Genomic DNA, 17,356 nt, shown 5'->3' on the forward strand with positions numbered 1-17,356 from the left:
TTGTTGAACCAAGGCAATTATTTTGAATATTTTATTTGACCATTGTTTTTTCTTAAGTTGAACATTTAAGTGCTTTGAATACTTTACACCTTTTTCTAACCTGGAAAATGACTTTTCAGATAGTGTAAATAGAATGAAATGAAACTAAGGTGGTTTAGCCCAAATATTGCAGCTGAGATGGATCTAGCTAACCACATCACAAATGTTTAGTGTATGCAAAGAAAACTAATATGCTTAGGATTTCACATAGTTACACGTTTCATGATATACAGAAAGCCCATTTGGCATTTTTCTGCACCAAATCTATTGTTGTTGAGTCACAGAAGCTGTTTTATCCAAGAATTCTCTCAGTCCAATGGAAGTGAGCAGTAATAAATTAGCTTTGTTCACTGTTGCTCAAATTGCTTAAAAGTAGTCACCAGGAACTGCAGAATAAAAATAAAAAACAGGTATTTATTTTTCAGTGGTTCTCAAAATCTAAAATAGATTTAATTGGATAACTCATTACACTATGTAACACGGTTTTTGTTCCTGGGTTATAAATGTCATTTCCTAATTGGTTCTATTATAAAACATGGAAAAAGTTTATTAAACTGCAAAAACTTTGTTTTTGCAGGACATCCTGCAGCACTTTTTGCTATATTTTTTCAATTGATATCCCACCAAGTCTCAACCAATTCAACATAGTTTGTGGCAGCCACAAAAATGAAGTTTCTGGAGTCTAACAACAAATTTCAAAGTAACGACCCCACAGTTAAACAGGAATAACACTTTCAAACCAGGAACAGTTTTTTCCCCCTCCAAATTTTGTTACATACTGTTATTCAAGATGTTTTACAAAGGGGTTTAATTGGATCACAGCCACATTTCTCAGGCCTCCTACACACAACTGAATAAAATCCCATATTATCTGCTTTGAACTGCAATCTAGGGCAGTGTGGACTCAAACAACCCAGTTCAAAGCAGATATTGTGGGATTTTCTGCCGTGATATTCTGGGTTATATGGCCGTGTGGAAAGGCCCTCAGAGGTGTTAAATGCATCAATACACAAGGCATTTACATAGTCACAGGCAGAATAGTACTTCTCCATTTATGGTGCTCCAATGCACAAATATTACTCTGTTGTTTGCAGTGATATATGTTGAAGGATCTTCTCGCAATACACAGTAGAAATGTCACAGCAGAAGCAACTAATCATGAAGAACCAAAGATGTGCTGTCTCTTCTAGATATTTGTTTCCACATATGTCCCAAGTATCTGTCTTTCATACTTTATATGTTTCCCTGAAGAAACAGTGTCATATTAGCTATGGAAAACAGTTGCAAAAGGTCACACAACTAGAGAGCTATATTTCTACTTTAGCGGACATGGCATCATCCTGTGGGATCCTGCTGCTGGCTATTGAGAGAGAAATCTATGAAATCTTCAGCCAGAGAATGCTCCTCTGAAGAATCACCCAAATCCGAAGATAATCCCATAGGAGGCAGCCATGGCAGATAAAGTAGAATTAGAGCATTAGAATTACCGTATATACTCGAATATAAGCCGACCCGAATATAAGCCGAGGCACCTAATTTTACCACCAAAAACTGGGAAAACTTATTGACTCGAGTATAAGCCGAGGGTGGGAAATGCAGCAGCTACTGGTAAATTTCAAAAATAAAATTAGATACCAATAAAATTACATTAATTGAGGCATCAGTGGGTTAAATGTTTTGAATATTTACTGTATTTCAAAGAAAAACAGTAAACTAACTCTATAAGTGGAAAAGCAACAATAACTTTATAATCATCATCATCAACAACAACAGCTTCATTTGTACCCTGCCCTATCTATCTCCCCCTGGGGACTCAGGCCAGCTTCCAACATAGTAACAGGCAAACATATAATGCTTACATAAACAATGCAGAGCTAGATATAGATCTATAATTATACAGTAGAGTCTCACTTATCCAGCATGGAGGTTGAAAGGGGTTGCTGGAAGAGCTTAATAAGAGATGGTAGATAGTTCAGCATTTAGTCATTTAGATAGGATTTAGGACTGAAAAGGTTCTGAGAGCAAAATGGACACTGCTTAAGGGAAATTACTGATTTTGACCAGGAAAGCTGCTTGGCTATCAGATTTGATTTATAAGAGTTGCATACGCCATTACTTTATACAGGGCCACATTAAGGTTTTTGTAGATTCTAGGCACTCTTGTATTTGACTCCCTGCCTCACCTCAATGTATTACTAAGGACAGTAATACAGAGGACAGAGGACAGAAAAGTCCCGGATGGGTTAAACCCTTGTGCAAGCAGGACTGATGACTTGAAGGTTGGGTTGCTGACCTGAAGGTTGCAGGCTCAAGCCCAACTTGGGGAGAGCATGAAAGAGCTCCCTCTATCAGCTCCAGCTCCATGCTGCAACATGAGAGAAGCCTCCCACAAGGATGGTAAAAATATCAAAACATCCAGGCATCCCCTGGGCAATGTCCTTGCAGACGGCCAATTCTCTCATACCAGAAGCGACTTGCAGTTTCTCAAGTTGCTCCTGACACATACATACACACACATGCACACACACAAAACTAGGGACAGAGATACATTATTTCAAAAACTATTCTGTTTATCCCTATGCAAATTAAAAACTGGAAGTTGAAATTACCCTCATTCAGGATCAGATTCTGGAATATAGGGTAGTGTAGAAGGGGCCCTAGTTGCACCTTCGGGGAATTATTCAACTTTTGATATTTGTGGAGGAACTTAATTTGCTTGGCCTTAACCTGAATCTCTTAAAAAATCTAGGGAATTCCTGTTACAACTGAACAATATTCTGGCATTGCTAATAGAAGTCCACATCGAAAAATAGATGCTGTGCGTCATTTGATGTTATATTCAAAATTTTAAAAGAATTTGGTATAGAAATACAACAGGATTCATTCTCTACATTATTTATCTTTGTCACACAGTTGGGCTTCTCTCTGTATACTGGTCACACCAAACAAAAAATTAGAAACAAAAAGTTTCATAAAGGTTTCATACCATCAAAACTTTCTTCTTCATTTTCTTCTTCTGGACTCCTCGATCCTCCAGTTTCTATGACAAAAGAAATTGCTAACATTACACCGAACCATGCCCACATCTTTTTTAAAAAGCCCATTAGAGTATTCTTACTTCTTTTTACAGCAGCATTAAGACAAGCATGCATCCATGTGCATTTCTCTTTGTTAACATTGAAATGGGAAGATAATTATAAAATGGGAAGATGCAATCAGAAAAGAGGAAGTGTAGTGAACTGTGGTCTTTGGGTGCTGAAGGCTTTAATTCAGGTGTTGGAATTATTGGGTGGCCTTAAGCAAGATCTGCTACATCTATAAAATGGGCTTTAGTACTGGAGATAACTAGAGTTCCCAACCTTCCTAACAGCTGATAAACTGGCTTGGATTTCTGGGAGCTAAAGTCCAAAACACATGGAGAAGCACAGTTTGAGAAACACTGGTTAGAGCAGTAGTTCTCAACCTGTGGGTCCCTAGATGTTTTGGCCTTCAACTCCCAGAAATTCTAACAGCTGATAAACTGGCTGAGATTTCTGGGAGTTCTAGCCAAAAACACCTGGCAACTCACAGGTTGAGAACCACTGGGTAAGAGAATGTATTCAGGTAGGTGTGTGTTTGTTTCTGTGTGTGTGTGACACAGTTTTGGTATGTGTGGCCTTGCCCCTATTCAGGCTTGACAGAGAACCAGAGACAGATTTAAAAGAACAACAAAAATAGGTTTATAGAACACAATAGAAAATACATTAAACTCTGTTCTTTAGACCCCTTCCCCAGTATCATAGGTAGTTCTCCCTTTTTTCTCAAACCCCAAAGTGTATCTCTATCAGCTTCAAACTCTATCAAAGTTCCCACAGAGGCAAGCTTCTGCCTTTTGATGCATTCTGATCTATCATAGTCCCCTTTCATCATAAAATCCCACAAATCCTAAGTCTGCCTAGTTTCTTTTTCACGCCTACTCTTATTTTCATATTCCCTGAACCAAACTGGCTCAAACTTGGCCACTGTAGATCAAGTAGTCATTTCTCACAACAGATACAGCACCATGGCAGAACCTTAACATTTCCACCCATCACCTCAAATAGAAGGCTTTTCTGTAGGGTCGGTTCAACCAATCAACTACACATGTCAACTGTATACTGAGGCAGTACATGGTTAAACTGGGGTGGCAGCTTGTATCATCCCAAAACGGTGGAGTGAGACCTCTCCCCACCACATTTGGTCTATAAACCACCACTGGTAATATATACAAATCAAACTATTGTTTGATATTACAGAGCTGTCTCCCCACCACTACCAGCCATGGGTGGGGAAAAGGTAAATACCATATTTATTTGATTCTAATGCTCACCTTTTTTTGGCTAAATTACATAGCAAAAAGTGAAGCGTGCATTAGATTTGATGATACGTTAGAGTAATGCATGTAAACCCGCTTGCACTGTTCTACAGTCTGAGGCTGGTGAACTCTGCAGCCTCAGCCTGATGGTGGGGCATGGCTCCCCCTCCCCAGTTTTGAAGACCTTGTGAATGAGGACTTAGTTGGAAAGCTGCTACCTCTCCTGATGGAGGAACATGGCTTTCCCTTGCCTGTCAGTAAAGCCACACATTACATTCAACAATAATATTGATTTTGCAAAATACACCTTCAAAATTGAGATGCACATTACAATTGATTGTGCATTATACTCTAATAAATGCAGGCAGTTCTAAGCTAGAAAACTATAGAAGAGAGAAGGACAGATCTTCCATTTCATTGCCCTCAATTTCAGAATGCCCAGGATGTCTTTATCTTCCAAAAAAGAAGGTTTACCTTCAGCAGTAATTTGATCTTCATTTTCCAAGAGACTTGTTGCATATTTGACATCTAAGAGAAACCACATAAAAGAAAAATGACACAGATCTCAGGGCACCCCGGCATATTATATTTATGTAGTCTTATGATCTATTCCAGCTGGTGCTCTAAATCAGAAGACATTCACTGAATTCAGTGTGCTTCCACTTTCAATGCAGCACTTGGGACAACCATAAAACATCTTGAAATATCAAGCTTAATGGCTAAAGCTGAAATCTAGTATATATGTATGCACGTCAAAAGCAAGTAAGTTTATGAGAATTCAACCCATGGGTAAATGGACTGCTCTTGTACACCATCCAGAGAATAGCTCTTCAGATATATATTTTTAAAAGGTTTCTATACAACCCCCCTGTTACTTCAGCTCCACTGGCTGTCAATTTGCTTCAAAGCACAATTTAAAGTGCTGGCTTTAGCCTATTAAGTCCTGAATGGTTCCGACCCAGCTTACCTGTCAGAACACATCTCCCCTATAAACCAGGACAGATGTTAAGATCTTCTGGGGAGGCCCTGCTCTTGGTTCCATCTCCTTTGCAAGTGCAGTTGGTGGGGACAAGAGACAGGGCCTTCTCAGTGGTGGTCCCTTGACTGCTGAATTCCCTCTTTAGTGATGTGAGAACAGTTTCCTTCCTCCTGACATTCAGAAAACAAGTAAAATCCTGGCTTTGGAACCAGGCATTCAGAGATTAGCTACAATGCAATAGACAGCTGGGAATTAATGTGACTGTAACTGGAATGGCTCTTGGACTCTGATTATGGACTATGGGATTGTTTTGTTGTTTTAAATTTAGTTTTAATTGTATTTATATGCTACATTTTTACTGTTTAATGTATTTATAATTTGTTATATTTGTACTTTGATGTGCCATTGAATTGTGCCAAGTTGTAAGCCGCCCCAAGACCCCCTTGGGGTGAGAAGAGTGGGATAGAAATACGGTAAGTACATTACAGAGACCTGGACCCGTGAGGATGATAACATTCCCTCACATGCACTGACACCTCCAGGCTTCCAGATATTTCAACAGCCACGGAGTGTGGGACGGGGTGAAGGGGTAGCAATACTCTCCTGTGATTATTTTACCATCAAAGTTATTCCAACTCCAAAGATAGCCAGTATTGAGTGTGTTGGTGCGGTCTTGGCTAGTAGGAAATCCCTAGCCATTCTTGTAGTTTACTGCACACCTGGGTCTCTGGGAGAGAGTCTGCTTAATTTATTAGATCTTGTGGTGGACTGGGTCTTGAAGTTCCCCAGACTTATTGTTCTGGGTGACTTTAATGTACATGTCAAGGCACTGTCATCTTCATCAGTGACTAAGGACCTAGTACCAACCTTTGAAGCTCTGGGGCTCTCATTACTCAAGACTCGCCCTACTCATCAGGCTGGTCACACTCTAGACTTGATTTTTAATATCGGAGTATGAACATCTCTATCCGCTGTAATTTATGTTCCCTGCTCTGATCACGCTGTCCTGAAGGCCCGGATTGAGATTCCATCTCCTCCTCTCCATCTTGCCAAACCGATCTTTGCTCGGCCTAGGAGACTCATGGAACCTGCTAGGTTCTTGAATGCCCTTAATGGCCTGGGAACTGTGTGCGTCACTCTCAGTGAGCTAGTCAACAACTGGAATGTCAGTTTGTTGGCTGCCTTGGATGAGGTTTCCCTCAGACGCCTCCTTTGCCCTCGCCGGAATCGCTCCCCTTGGTACATTAATGAGCAATGGATGATGAAGCAAGCACGAAAGCGGCTGGAACACCAGTGGCGACGGAAACCTGACGAGGTGTCAGTGTCCGCTTTCAAGACTTTTCGCAGGTCCTATGAATCAGCCGTCAAGGACGCTAAAAAATCTTACAATTCCTCCTTAATAGCCTCTGCTAGATCGCGCCCAGCACAATTATTCAAAATCGTTCGTGCTTTGACCAGTCCGGCTCCCTTAGTCCAAAACCCAGCAACCACGGCTCTTACAGCAGAGGCATTCCAGAAGTTTTTCACTGATAAAATCACTGTGCTTCAGCAGGAACTGCCCCCTACAGTTGATATCTTGAGTGAGCTCGAGACTTTGTGGCCGCTTAGTGAGCCTATCTTTGACCGATTTACTCCACTTGACAGGGAAGATGTCGCTAGAATCCTGGCTGTTGCAAAACCAACCACCTGTTCCCTTGATCCGTGCCCCTCTTGACTGGTGAAGAGCTGCCTGGAAGGTCTACTCGATCCGTTAAGTAATATAATCAATGGCTCTCTTGAACAGGGGGTCTTCCTGGACAACCTAAAAGAGGCAAGGGTTCGTCCCTTGCTAAAGAAGCCTAGCTTGGATCCCATGACCCTTGCCAATTATCGTCCTGTCTCTAACCTTCCATTCTTAGGTAAGATGATAGAGCGGGCTGTACTGGGACAACTGCAACAATTTTTGGATGATACAACCGGCCTGGACCCTTTCCAGTCAGGCTTCCGCCCTGGCCATGGGACGGAGACAGTCCTGGTTGCCATTACAGATGAACTTCATCGCCAGTCTGATAGCGGCGGATCAGCGCTACTGGTACTTCTCGACTTTACCGCAGCGTTTGACACCATTGACTACGATCTAATGATTCACCGTCTTGCCATGTCCGGAGTTCGCGGTCAGGCCCTCAATTGGTTCAACTCATTTCTCCGAAACTGGAGCCAATGTGTGGAGTATATGGATCAAGTCTCTGAAAGATCTCCCCTCCTATGTGGGGTACCCCAAGGTGCAATTCTCTCCCCTCTTCTCTTCAACATCTACGTTACACTCCTTGCTAGTTTGGCTCCGAGTTTCGGCCTAGACTGCTATCAATATGCGGACGACACCCAACTCCTTCTGCGCCTGGAGCCTGGAGCAACGTCAATACCAGACAATTTCACCTTATGTCTGGAGGCTCTATCGAACTGGCTACGTGCTAGTAGACTGAAGGTGAACCTGGCAAAGACTGAGATTCTCTGGCATGGCCGCTCGATTGGTCTGACCCATTTGCTACCCACCTTCGATGGTGCTGCCCTATCTCCTTCGCCTACCGTTAAGAACTTGGGTGTCGTTTTGGATTCGCAGCTGACAATGGAAGCTCAGGTCGCTGCTGCCAGCAAACAGGCCTTTTTCCACCTACGACAAGCGAGGCAATTGGCACCCTATCTATCTGATAAGGCTATGGCAACAGTCATCCATGCCACGGTCATGTCTAGGCTGGACTATTGCAACGCCCTGTATGTTGGCCTTCTGATGTCTACGACCCAAAAGCTCCATATTGTTCAGAATGCGGCAGCCAGGCTACTCACAAGAACACCCATGAAATGCCATATAACACCAGTGCTGCAACATTTGCATTGGCTTCCAACTGATTACCGTGGTTTATATAAGATGCTAGTTCTGACCTTTAAAATTCTTTACGGCCAGGGCTCATTGTACCTTAGGGACCGTCTCTCCTTCTCCCATCATCGGAGCTCGCAACGACCATCCCAACGTGACTTACTTTATATACTGGGTCCTAGAGAAGTGCACTTGGAAAGGACCAGACACAGAGCTTTTTCTATTTCTGCCCTGCCTTATGGAATGCCTTACCAACCTATATGAGAGCCATGCGTGAGTTAGGGCCTTTCACCCTAGCACTTAAGACCTGGCTTTTTACTAGAGCTTTTGATCTAGGTTAATTTTATCAATATTTGTATGTATGTATTTTTATCCTTTACAATTTAGCTTGTAAATCGCCTAGAGCATCTTGGATGGAGGGCGATTAATAAGTAATTAATGATGATGATGATGATGATGATGATGATGACGATGATGATGATAAATAAATTGACAACTCAATGCTACATTTCTGAAAACCAACGAAAGTATGAAGAACTCAAAATATATTTTTAAGAGTGTGTGAAAGATAATTCCATCTCTCCCAGAAAAACTATCATAGTTCCTAACATCAAATCTGGCAAGCTAGAAGACAGAGAACAAGGTAAATGTAGGGTTCTAATCACCAGAAAGCTGGAACAAGGTTTATCCCAATTTTATTCAAAGCTTTAATTGTTGAGTGATAAACACTTAATAAAAGCAAGGCATGATTTGGTGTTTGTTTTTCTTTACTTTTCCATCATGGCTCTTTTCTCTGATCAAATGAATAAAAAAGTGAGTTTATTTGGAAAAGGATTCATACAAAGGTTTTAAAATGGTATCTGACATATATTTCTGACTATTTTATTTATTTACAGTATTTATACCCCACCCTTTTCACCCCAAAAGGGACTCAGAGCTGCTTACAGAACACATATACAGCAAACATTCAATGCCAACTATACAATTATAAAAGACAGACAACACAGACAGCGGTAAAGGCAGTTTTTCCCATATTATTTCCGGCATCTTGGAGACTATATTCGACTCCAGCCACCGGTGGGGGGGGGGGGGGTCCTGTTGCTCCATCTTCCATGCCGAGGAGCTTCCTCCCAATCAATGTCTTTAAGGGCACCTTTACTGCCTCCTCTGTAAGTGGTTTAGCCTGTTGTGCTAAGCCCGGCCCCTAGACTACAGAATCAAATACCCATATTGGTGATATTCTGACTACAAAATTAAATATTGATGGAGGCCTCTATATTTGTTCATTATTTGGAGGAAGGGTCATTCATTTGTCAAAGCATGCATCCATCTATTAATTACTTTATTTTAAGATGTACTCAAAAGTCTATTTGAAATAAAGAATATATACTAAGGGAGTATACTGATGCTTCTTATTCACTTTTTAACTGAAGAGGGAGTCAGTGAGATGGGGTGTTTTTTCCAATGAAATCAAACACTGAAGGTATTTCTTAGTCTTACCATCAAGGACTCACCTTCAGGACTCTCCTCTGCCGCCTCCTCCTCTTCGTCCTCCACATAAATACGTGCCTTACGAACTGAAAATACAATATACATGTTCTTTTATTTAACCATTAAAAAAATTAAGTAAGAAGAACTTTTAAATATGTATTGTTAAGCTAAAATCCAGTATCAGAAGAAGCCAAAGGTGTTACTGTCTCAGCCACCCATGTAAACCATTTTGAATTTGGAAGCATTTCGAATTTTTGAATTCTGGATAAAGGATGCTCAATCTGTACTTGCTGTATCATCAACAAACCTATTTTTGCATCCAGGACTTTTTCTCATTGTGGTCATCCACAGATATTTATGCTACAGTGACCTTCGACCAGACCCTACAGAACAGTGGTTCCCAACCTTTTTTTCTTTTCTTTTTTACCAGTGCCCAGTTGACCAGGGACTACTTTGACTAGGGCCCACTCTCCAACATTAGTACCAAAAGTGTTACAAATCAATTTTTGGTCAACTTTAAATTCAGTTTGGTTATCTGGGGTGCTGATTCAGAAAATTGCACTGGATAGACCACATCAGCTCTAGTTTCTGATACAGAACATATGCCACCCAGTAGTCGTCATCTGCTCACGCACAGAAAACCATGTTTAATAATCTAGAGTTAATGTGGTTTATTCAATGCAATGGTCAGCTCTGAGGAAAGGAGCGGAAAAAAGTAATAAAATAAAATAAAATAAATAAATAAATAAAAAGGAAGGAGGTTTGCAGACCAGATTTTTGGATGAGAATCACTGCTATAGAAGCTTGTGCTCACTTTTATGCATAATTTTCCATTATTTTGAATAATTACAAGTAATAAGAGATTCTATAAACACATTACATGATTACAGTGAATTCAACCATAGCTAAATCCACATGACGTTCAAATCTTTCAAAGTTCTAGATACTGGGAATATGTGTTTTTAGGTCTGATCTTCAAATTCAATTTTTGTTAGCTTTTATATTAAGTAATCATGTTCTACCATGGATGGCCCCCCACAAGGGTCTTCCTCCCGGGGCAAACCAAGAATGGGCAACTTGGAAGTCCCTGAACAGACTCAGAAGGGGAGTGGGCAGATCTAAAGACAACTTGGCAAGGTGGCACTACCTGGAGGAATCCTCCATCTTGTGTGACTGTGGAGCAGAACACACAACTCCACATATGTATGCTTGCCCACAATGTCCTACCTCATGTACAGAGGAGGAGTTGCTTAAAGCTATGGACAATGCAGTTGCTGTTGCCCGCTTTTGGTCTAAAACTATTTAGTTGTTTTGTGATTTCCTCTATTTTTTTCATCATTTTTAAAATGTATTTGTTATGCAATGCTTTTGACACGAAATAAAAAAATAAAATGTTCTACCACTTATTTTTACCTCCTCTCTGTGGATACATTTCTTCTACTTCACCTAATGCAACCTGTTTTTCCTGTATGGAAAAAAATGTTATTTACCATACAAGAAGTATGAGTGATATAAATATAGCATTTCTAAATAGCATTCTGATTTTTAAAATATAGCTTCATATTAACATGACTAGTAGCACTCTTCGTAGAATGATTTTTTTCGGCTTCTCTTGTGTAATATTAATGCACGCCAATATAACAGTTGCTGCCAGATATTACAAGTCTGAGGAAGTCATTCACAAAGATAATCAATCCCTTCAGCATTTTAAAGTAGCACATTTCAAGTAATTTCTTTTATTTCAATATTTTGAATCTAGCAAATAAAAAAATTAATCATTAGAAATCTAAATGAGATTTTGCCATAGCTTCTTCTTAAGTAATCAAAAGACATTTTGATGCCATTACAACGTTCCCTGTAATTATAAAGAATATACAAATGTCTGTTGTGTTTCTGTTTTGTAACTACAAAATTATCTACAAGCAAAAAGATCTTACCCATGGGTATGTATTATTTATGCTTTTTGGGGAGCCTGAGGCCCCTTCTACACTGCCATATAAAATCTAATTATCTGAACTGGATTATATGACAGTGCAGACTCATATAATCCAAAACCGATCATGTGAATTGTCTGCTTTGATAACTTGATAACCCCGCTCCATATGGGGACATGAGAGAAGCCTCTCACAAGAATGGTAAAAACATCAAAACATCCAAGTGTCCCTTGGGCAACGTCCTTGCAGACAGCCAATTCTCTCACACCAGAAGTAACTTTCAGTTTCTCAAGTTGCTCCTGACACAGAAAAAAACTGGATTATATGGCAGTGTAGGAGGGGCCTGAGATAGAAGGAACTTCCTAGGAGGAGATCTGTGATGTATAGATTCATAACTATGCATTTGACCATGCATACTGAATCAGGAATTTATTCTTGTGTCTTGTTTGCACAAATCGAATTTTCAATGAGACAAATAAAAAGGTGGAATAAAACAACATCGTCAACACAGCAACCATTGAATATATTTAAAGGAGTGTAATGCTGAAACTTCTGGGAATGTTTTAGTGTAACTGTAATTAATGGTACATGTTCAATTTAAAGTAGTAGAAATAAATTCAGACCTTTATAGAGAGAGGAAATGCTAAGGCATAAAGGCAGAAAGGAGAATCTGGGCTGGTAAACCACATAGAGGAATCCTCATCTGGCACAATGGTTTCTATTTTCCCCTGCCCTCCATGCCATCCCCTTTATACTGAAGGCAAATATCTTGCCTCTTACAACAGATAAGGGATTATTCCTCCTTTTTAATATTTTGGCGAGGGGTGTAGTATATTGTTGCTGATCCAAAATTCCTCCTGCTTTCCCTGTAAAGGAAACATTTTAGAAACTTCTATTTGATACCACTATAAAACGTTACCCGAATCAGATCACAGGCTAGAATGTGGAGATATTCGTCTGTTTTCTCGTCAATTTCTAGTTCTGTAAAGGCAATCCAGGTACCATTCTCAAACCTGACAGGCATGGAATAAACAATACCTTCAGGAAGCCCAAACTGACCTAAACAAAAGAAAAAATCCCTGGTCAATATTTCATTCAGGATTACAAATACATGTACATACTTTCGTTCCTAAACTCCCAGCAGTAAATGTTACCATCAAGCCAAGATTTCATTAAATGTTGAATGGGGTCAAAGTCTGAAAGCAAGAGATGCTTTCAGACATATGAGGGGCGGGAGAAGAAGAGGAAATGTAGTTCAGAAATGCAAGTGGTTTGTATGTCTGTTTCTCTCACTTGCTGACCCTGGATTTGAACTGTTGCTGAAGCACCGTATTTACCTTCAGTGATCACTCCTAGGGAAACCATCTCGCCTGGTGGGGAGCCCTGGTACCAGTATCTCAGCATGGTAGCAATGGTATGTGCAGGTGCCAAGCCTAAGCAGTGACTTCCCCAAGAACTTAATGAACTCAATGCAGTCACAAATTCAGTACGCATCCATTCACTGGCAGCAAGAAAGGAGACATGCAAATGAAAATCGAGAAAACTATAATAAAACTTCTAGAAAGAAATCCCAAACTACTTTTCTCTTCCTAACCCCCCTACAATATCCTTCTTGGTGTGGCTTATACCTCAGAACCCCAAGCCTTACATTTTACTCCAACTGCTTCTGGAGTGCTGTGGAACAGCCAGATAACTTGCTATATCTCTGGTGCAATTACACTGTAGAATTAATGCAACCGGACACCATTTTAACTGTCATGGCTGAATGTTATGGGATGCTGGGAGTTGTGATTTTACAAGACCTTTAGTCTTCTCTGCCAAAGAGTGCTGGGGCTACACCAAACTCTACATCCCAGGATTCCAGAGCATTGAAACATGGCAGTTAAAATGGTGCCAAATGATATTAATTCTACAGCGTAGGTACACCCTGTTTCCACACATCCTGAATTAAAGTTGTCAGGCTGAGGCAACCATGATATTCCTGTTTAAGGCTGTCCCATCTCCCAGCTCAGGACCAGGTTAAAGAGAAATATTCTCCCATTGATGTTAACTCCTGCTGCTGTTGCTCGCCACTCTTCCCAATTGACTATTATAAGCAGCATCCTAAGAAAGGAAACCATGGGAGATGGTTTGGAAAGGATATGGCTGCCCAGTCTTCCAATTCAACAACAGGTTCCAATGTAAAGTACAAAGTGGCAAACACATGTGGTCAAAAGAACCTCAGAACAAAGAACAAGGGAAACTTGTGGTGCTATCTTCATTAGGTCAAGTAAAAAGGCCAAAAAAAAAACCCAATAGTTTTTTTTTTTTTTTTACTCTGCTGTGCCATGTTTTAGATAAATATATGATGGTTTCTGGAATAACATTCCACATGAGTTCAAAAGCTTCATGCCAGAAACTTTTATTTGTAGCAGAGCTCTCCCTGCTGGTGAAAGGAAGAGACTTTGCATATTTTCTCTTCAACCAATTTTAACTGTAAAATGTATTTAGATTACATTTTCCAATTAAAAGTGCTGATGTTTTAAGATGAAGCGAATTTTTCTATTTGACAAAACTTCTGTGTTTCAGATAGAACAGAATTCCCTGAGAATGCAAAAATGGATTTTGTGTATAAGTAAACATCATACATGTGTAACATGTGTACATATGTGTGTAGTTATGTCAACTATTTTATTTACACACATACATATATACATAAGATTTTTACAGTAACAAAAAATACCGATCAAACAGCACATCCAACAAATGACGGAAGAAACTTGGTGGGCCCCAGATGGCACTGTCATATCTATAGAGCTCTGTTCTATTCAGATCAACGTAGCTACATCCACAAATATTACCCCAGACAATGAGATTTTTTATTCCTGTTGAAGAAAACAAAGAGAAACATGGTGAACGAGATAGTGAAAAACTCAGAACATCCCTGTTGTATCAGATCAAAGTTTCATCCAACTCAAGGCTGAGATCCCTGTGGCCTTTTATATATGGTTAGACTCCAATTCCCACAAGCTCTAGCCATCCTGACCAACGGTGAGGGATGATGGGAATAGTAGCTCTGCAACACATAGAGGGACACAGGTTCCCCATCCGTGACATCCAGTTTCCCACAGTAATCATCCGGATGGTCCTCATAAATCCATAATCATGCCACAAAAGCAAAGGCTCTCCCTTGATATTGTTCATCAATATTTTGTTGCTGAATAAGCAGGTTCTATCAAGCCATTATTTTAGGAGCTATTGATCAATCGTAATTCATATGGAGACATCTTCCTCCACAACATCCCTCCTTTAGGCAGAGTTTACTCAGGATTCTTTTCAGTGTTAAGCAATGGCACCTCTGCTTGGATATCCACTAGCAGGAACACAGCTCTGATATGAATAGTTCAGAGGTTTCTCTAATGGTGCCTAATATGATATATTCACTATGGCTTCTGATATCAATAGCTAGCACCAGTTCATACAGACTTCCATGCACATTGATATATGGAGAGTATTAATCAGGCCTTTATTACCAGCCCCTTTACCGCTGAGATGTTTATTTATTCAGAGTGATGGGAAGGGTCTCGGTCTTTCCTGCATACCTGGCAGGTTATACATTGATCTTTCCTTTAATTCCAATGCCTTATATCTGGATATAAAGTCCCAATTCAAGGATCAGGCACACCATACTTGAGCAAAGCTGTCAATCCTCTTGAAACGATGGGTTCTATTTATTTCACCCTCCCCATCAAGCAATTCCTTTGGGATGAATGAGTACTATGATCTCTTACCCTCGTGGCTTCCTTTCATGCCTGTGAAGGGTATGCAGAGAGACATTTCCTTGGAGCAGTGCCACTTCTGCAGAATTCCGTTCCCCCAGATAAGCATAAAGGTTGACATCTAAATTCAATTGCCAATTTCAACTAGAGTAAATCCAATGACTCAATGGAAATTGAATAAATCAAAACTTAAGCAAATTTGCTTGTTTTAAAGGGTTTACTCTATTTCAGTTTGGATTATCAATTGGATTTAAGTCAGTGTTTCCTTTAAAGCTGCAACTACTGAGAAACAGGACCACGTGGCTTTTTAAAGTCACTTTCAACCTTGAGCATTTTGTGGTGAAGATTCTGATATAAAGCTACACATTATACATTGACTATGAGTTAAACGAATAATCAACTCATTAAATGAATATCAAGCAGTCCACAGTTACTTGTAACTCACCTGCTGGGTGCATTTGCAATTTTCTGGCCACCATAGCCTTGGCTTCACTTTCCAACAGCATGGCAATAGTGACAATATTTCGAGGATTGATGGATGGGGCATATGTCATAAGCATCAAAGCCTTAAGGTTAGTAAAGGTTTTCCCCATCACCACAACTCTGACACTACTTTTGGCGTTCTTCTCTATCAGAGGACCATATATCTCACACTGATGGGTCACTTGCCGGATGCAATCTTCAATCGTTGGGATACTCTCCTGAAGGATATCATCCAGTAAAACAATAACGTCGGCATCGAGAAAAGCCTCATTCAGTTCGGTGTGTGAGGAGACACTGCGAAGGAGGGGGGATGCCAAGTCCTGGGTCTCCATAACAATACCTTCAAGAATGTCTTTGTAACTGCTTCGATCCAGCAAGTGAATACTGACTTCACTTTCCATTCCAAATATCTCACCATTGGTAAACAAAGGAATCAGTTGATAGCAGATATTAACACATGCACTGATTGAGAAGAAGGATGGAGAGAATCTTTAGTACGGTATTGGATTATGCATTGGAGGCATATCTCTTGTTCAGGTTACTCAGTATACAATTATTAATGGTTATCTTCTAAGACATTATAATCTCCATCACGAGTATTAGTGCCCTGATTTTTTCTCAGGACTGAACCCCAAACTGGCCTACACTTTAAAAAGCAATGCAACACTCAAAAGGCAATACAGTACTTAAACACTGATCTCTAGCCATGTACTCTAGAAGATTGTCTCCCATAGAACAAGTGAACCTGACTTTTCTTTTCAAAATCAGCAATGTGCTTAATTTACTTTAATTTTCCTACTTTATTTACTAGGTGTTTTTAAAGGTTGGGGGTCTAAAAATAGCTTACTCAGGCTTTACATAATGAAGGTGGGACAAAAATTAATTATTCAGGTATTCCAGAAAAAAGTTAACAATAAAAGATAACTATTGGTTGACATGATTACCAAACTTGCCCCTGCCACCCTTCTTTCCATAGAGCCAATCTGCAGTAACAACTCTGGGACCAGAGTGAAGAAGGGGGAGTGGGGGGGGAGACATCATACCATCCTGTCTCCTGTTCCATCAATTGGCAGCCCCATCAAGGAATAACTGACATTTTCCAGTTTTCACAATTATGAATTTCTGTCAGAAGAAACACATGGGACTGAACTTCTCTATGATTCCCGTTCATCATCCCACCTGTTAATCCAAATATGCAAGGGGTTGATAAGGCTTTTAAGTTCTTCCTCCTCCTTGTCGATTATTATACGAGTCTGCAGGTTCTCTTTAGCTATGAGGAGCATCTCTGCAGTTCTCATGTCTGATGAAATGTTATAGTAGTGCTGAAGATTGAAAAGCACCATTAATGCACATTCAAATATGTATTCCTTGAACACATTACTTGTCAAACTCTGAAACATGATAAAAATTATGTGCAATACAGTACACATAACTGGTTCCAGAACCTGCTCAAGTCTCATTATATATAATGGCATAGTTTAATTA

General features: G+C 40.1%; 1 protein-coding gene across 3 annotated transcripts in view; it reads right to left on the reverse strand.

Annotated features, from left to right (window-relative positions):
* The window catches only part of mdh1b (malate dehydrogenase 1B), a 24,806-nt gene continuing 7,450 nt past the window's right edge, over positions 1–17,356 (reverse strand). For 2 of the 3 annotated variants that reach the window (XM_008114931.3, XM_008114932.3), the window contains 9 exons: positions 15,834–16,333; positions 14,353–14,494; positions 12,968–13,131; positions 12,550–12,689; positions 11,110–11,161; positions 9,720–9,782; positions 4,847–4,900; positions 3,026–3,079; positions 1–425 (listed from right to left, as the gene is read on the reverse strand). In XM_008114931.3, coding sequence (XP_008113138.1) covers positions 406–425; positions 3,026–3,079; positions 4,847–4,900; positions 9,720–9,782; positions 11,110–11,161; positions 12,550–12,689; positions 12,968–13,131; positions 14,353–14,494; positions 15,834–16,333 — 1,189 coding nt within the window. In that variant the 3' untranslated portion in view covers positions 1–405. Of the gene's footprint in view, positions 426–3,025; positions 3,080–4,846; positions 4,901–9,719; positions 9,783–11,109; positions 11,162–12,549; positions 12,690–12,967; positions 13,132–14,352; positions 14,495–15,833; positions 16,334–17,050; positions 17,194–17,356 lie in introns of all 3 variants that reach the window. The other variant, XM_008114930.3, reaches the window with a different exon arrangement.

The sequence above is a fragment of the Anolis carolinensis genome, chromosome 1, assembly GCF_035594765.1.
Source record: "Anolis carolinensis isolate JA03-04 chromosome 1, rAnoCar3.1.pri, whole genome shotgun sequence".
NCBI classification, from domain to species: Eukaryota; Metazoa; Chordata; class Lepidosauria; order Squamata; family Dactyloidae; genus Anolis; species Anolis carolinensis.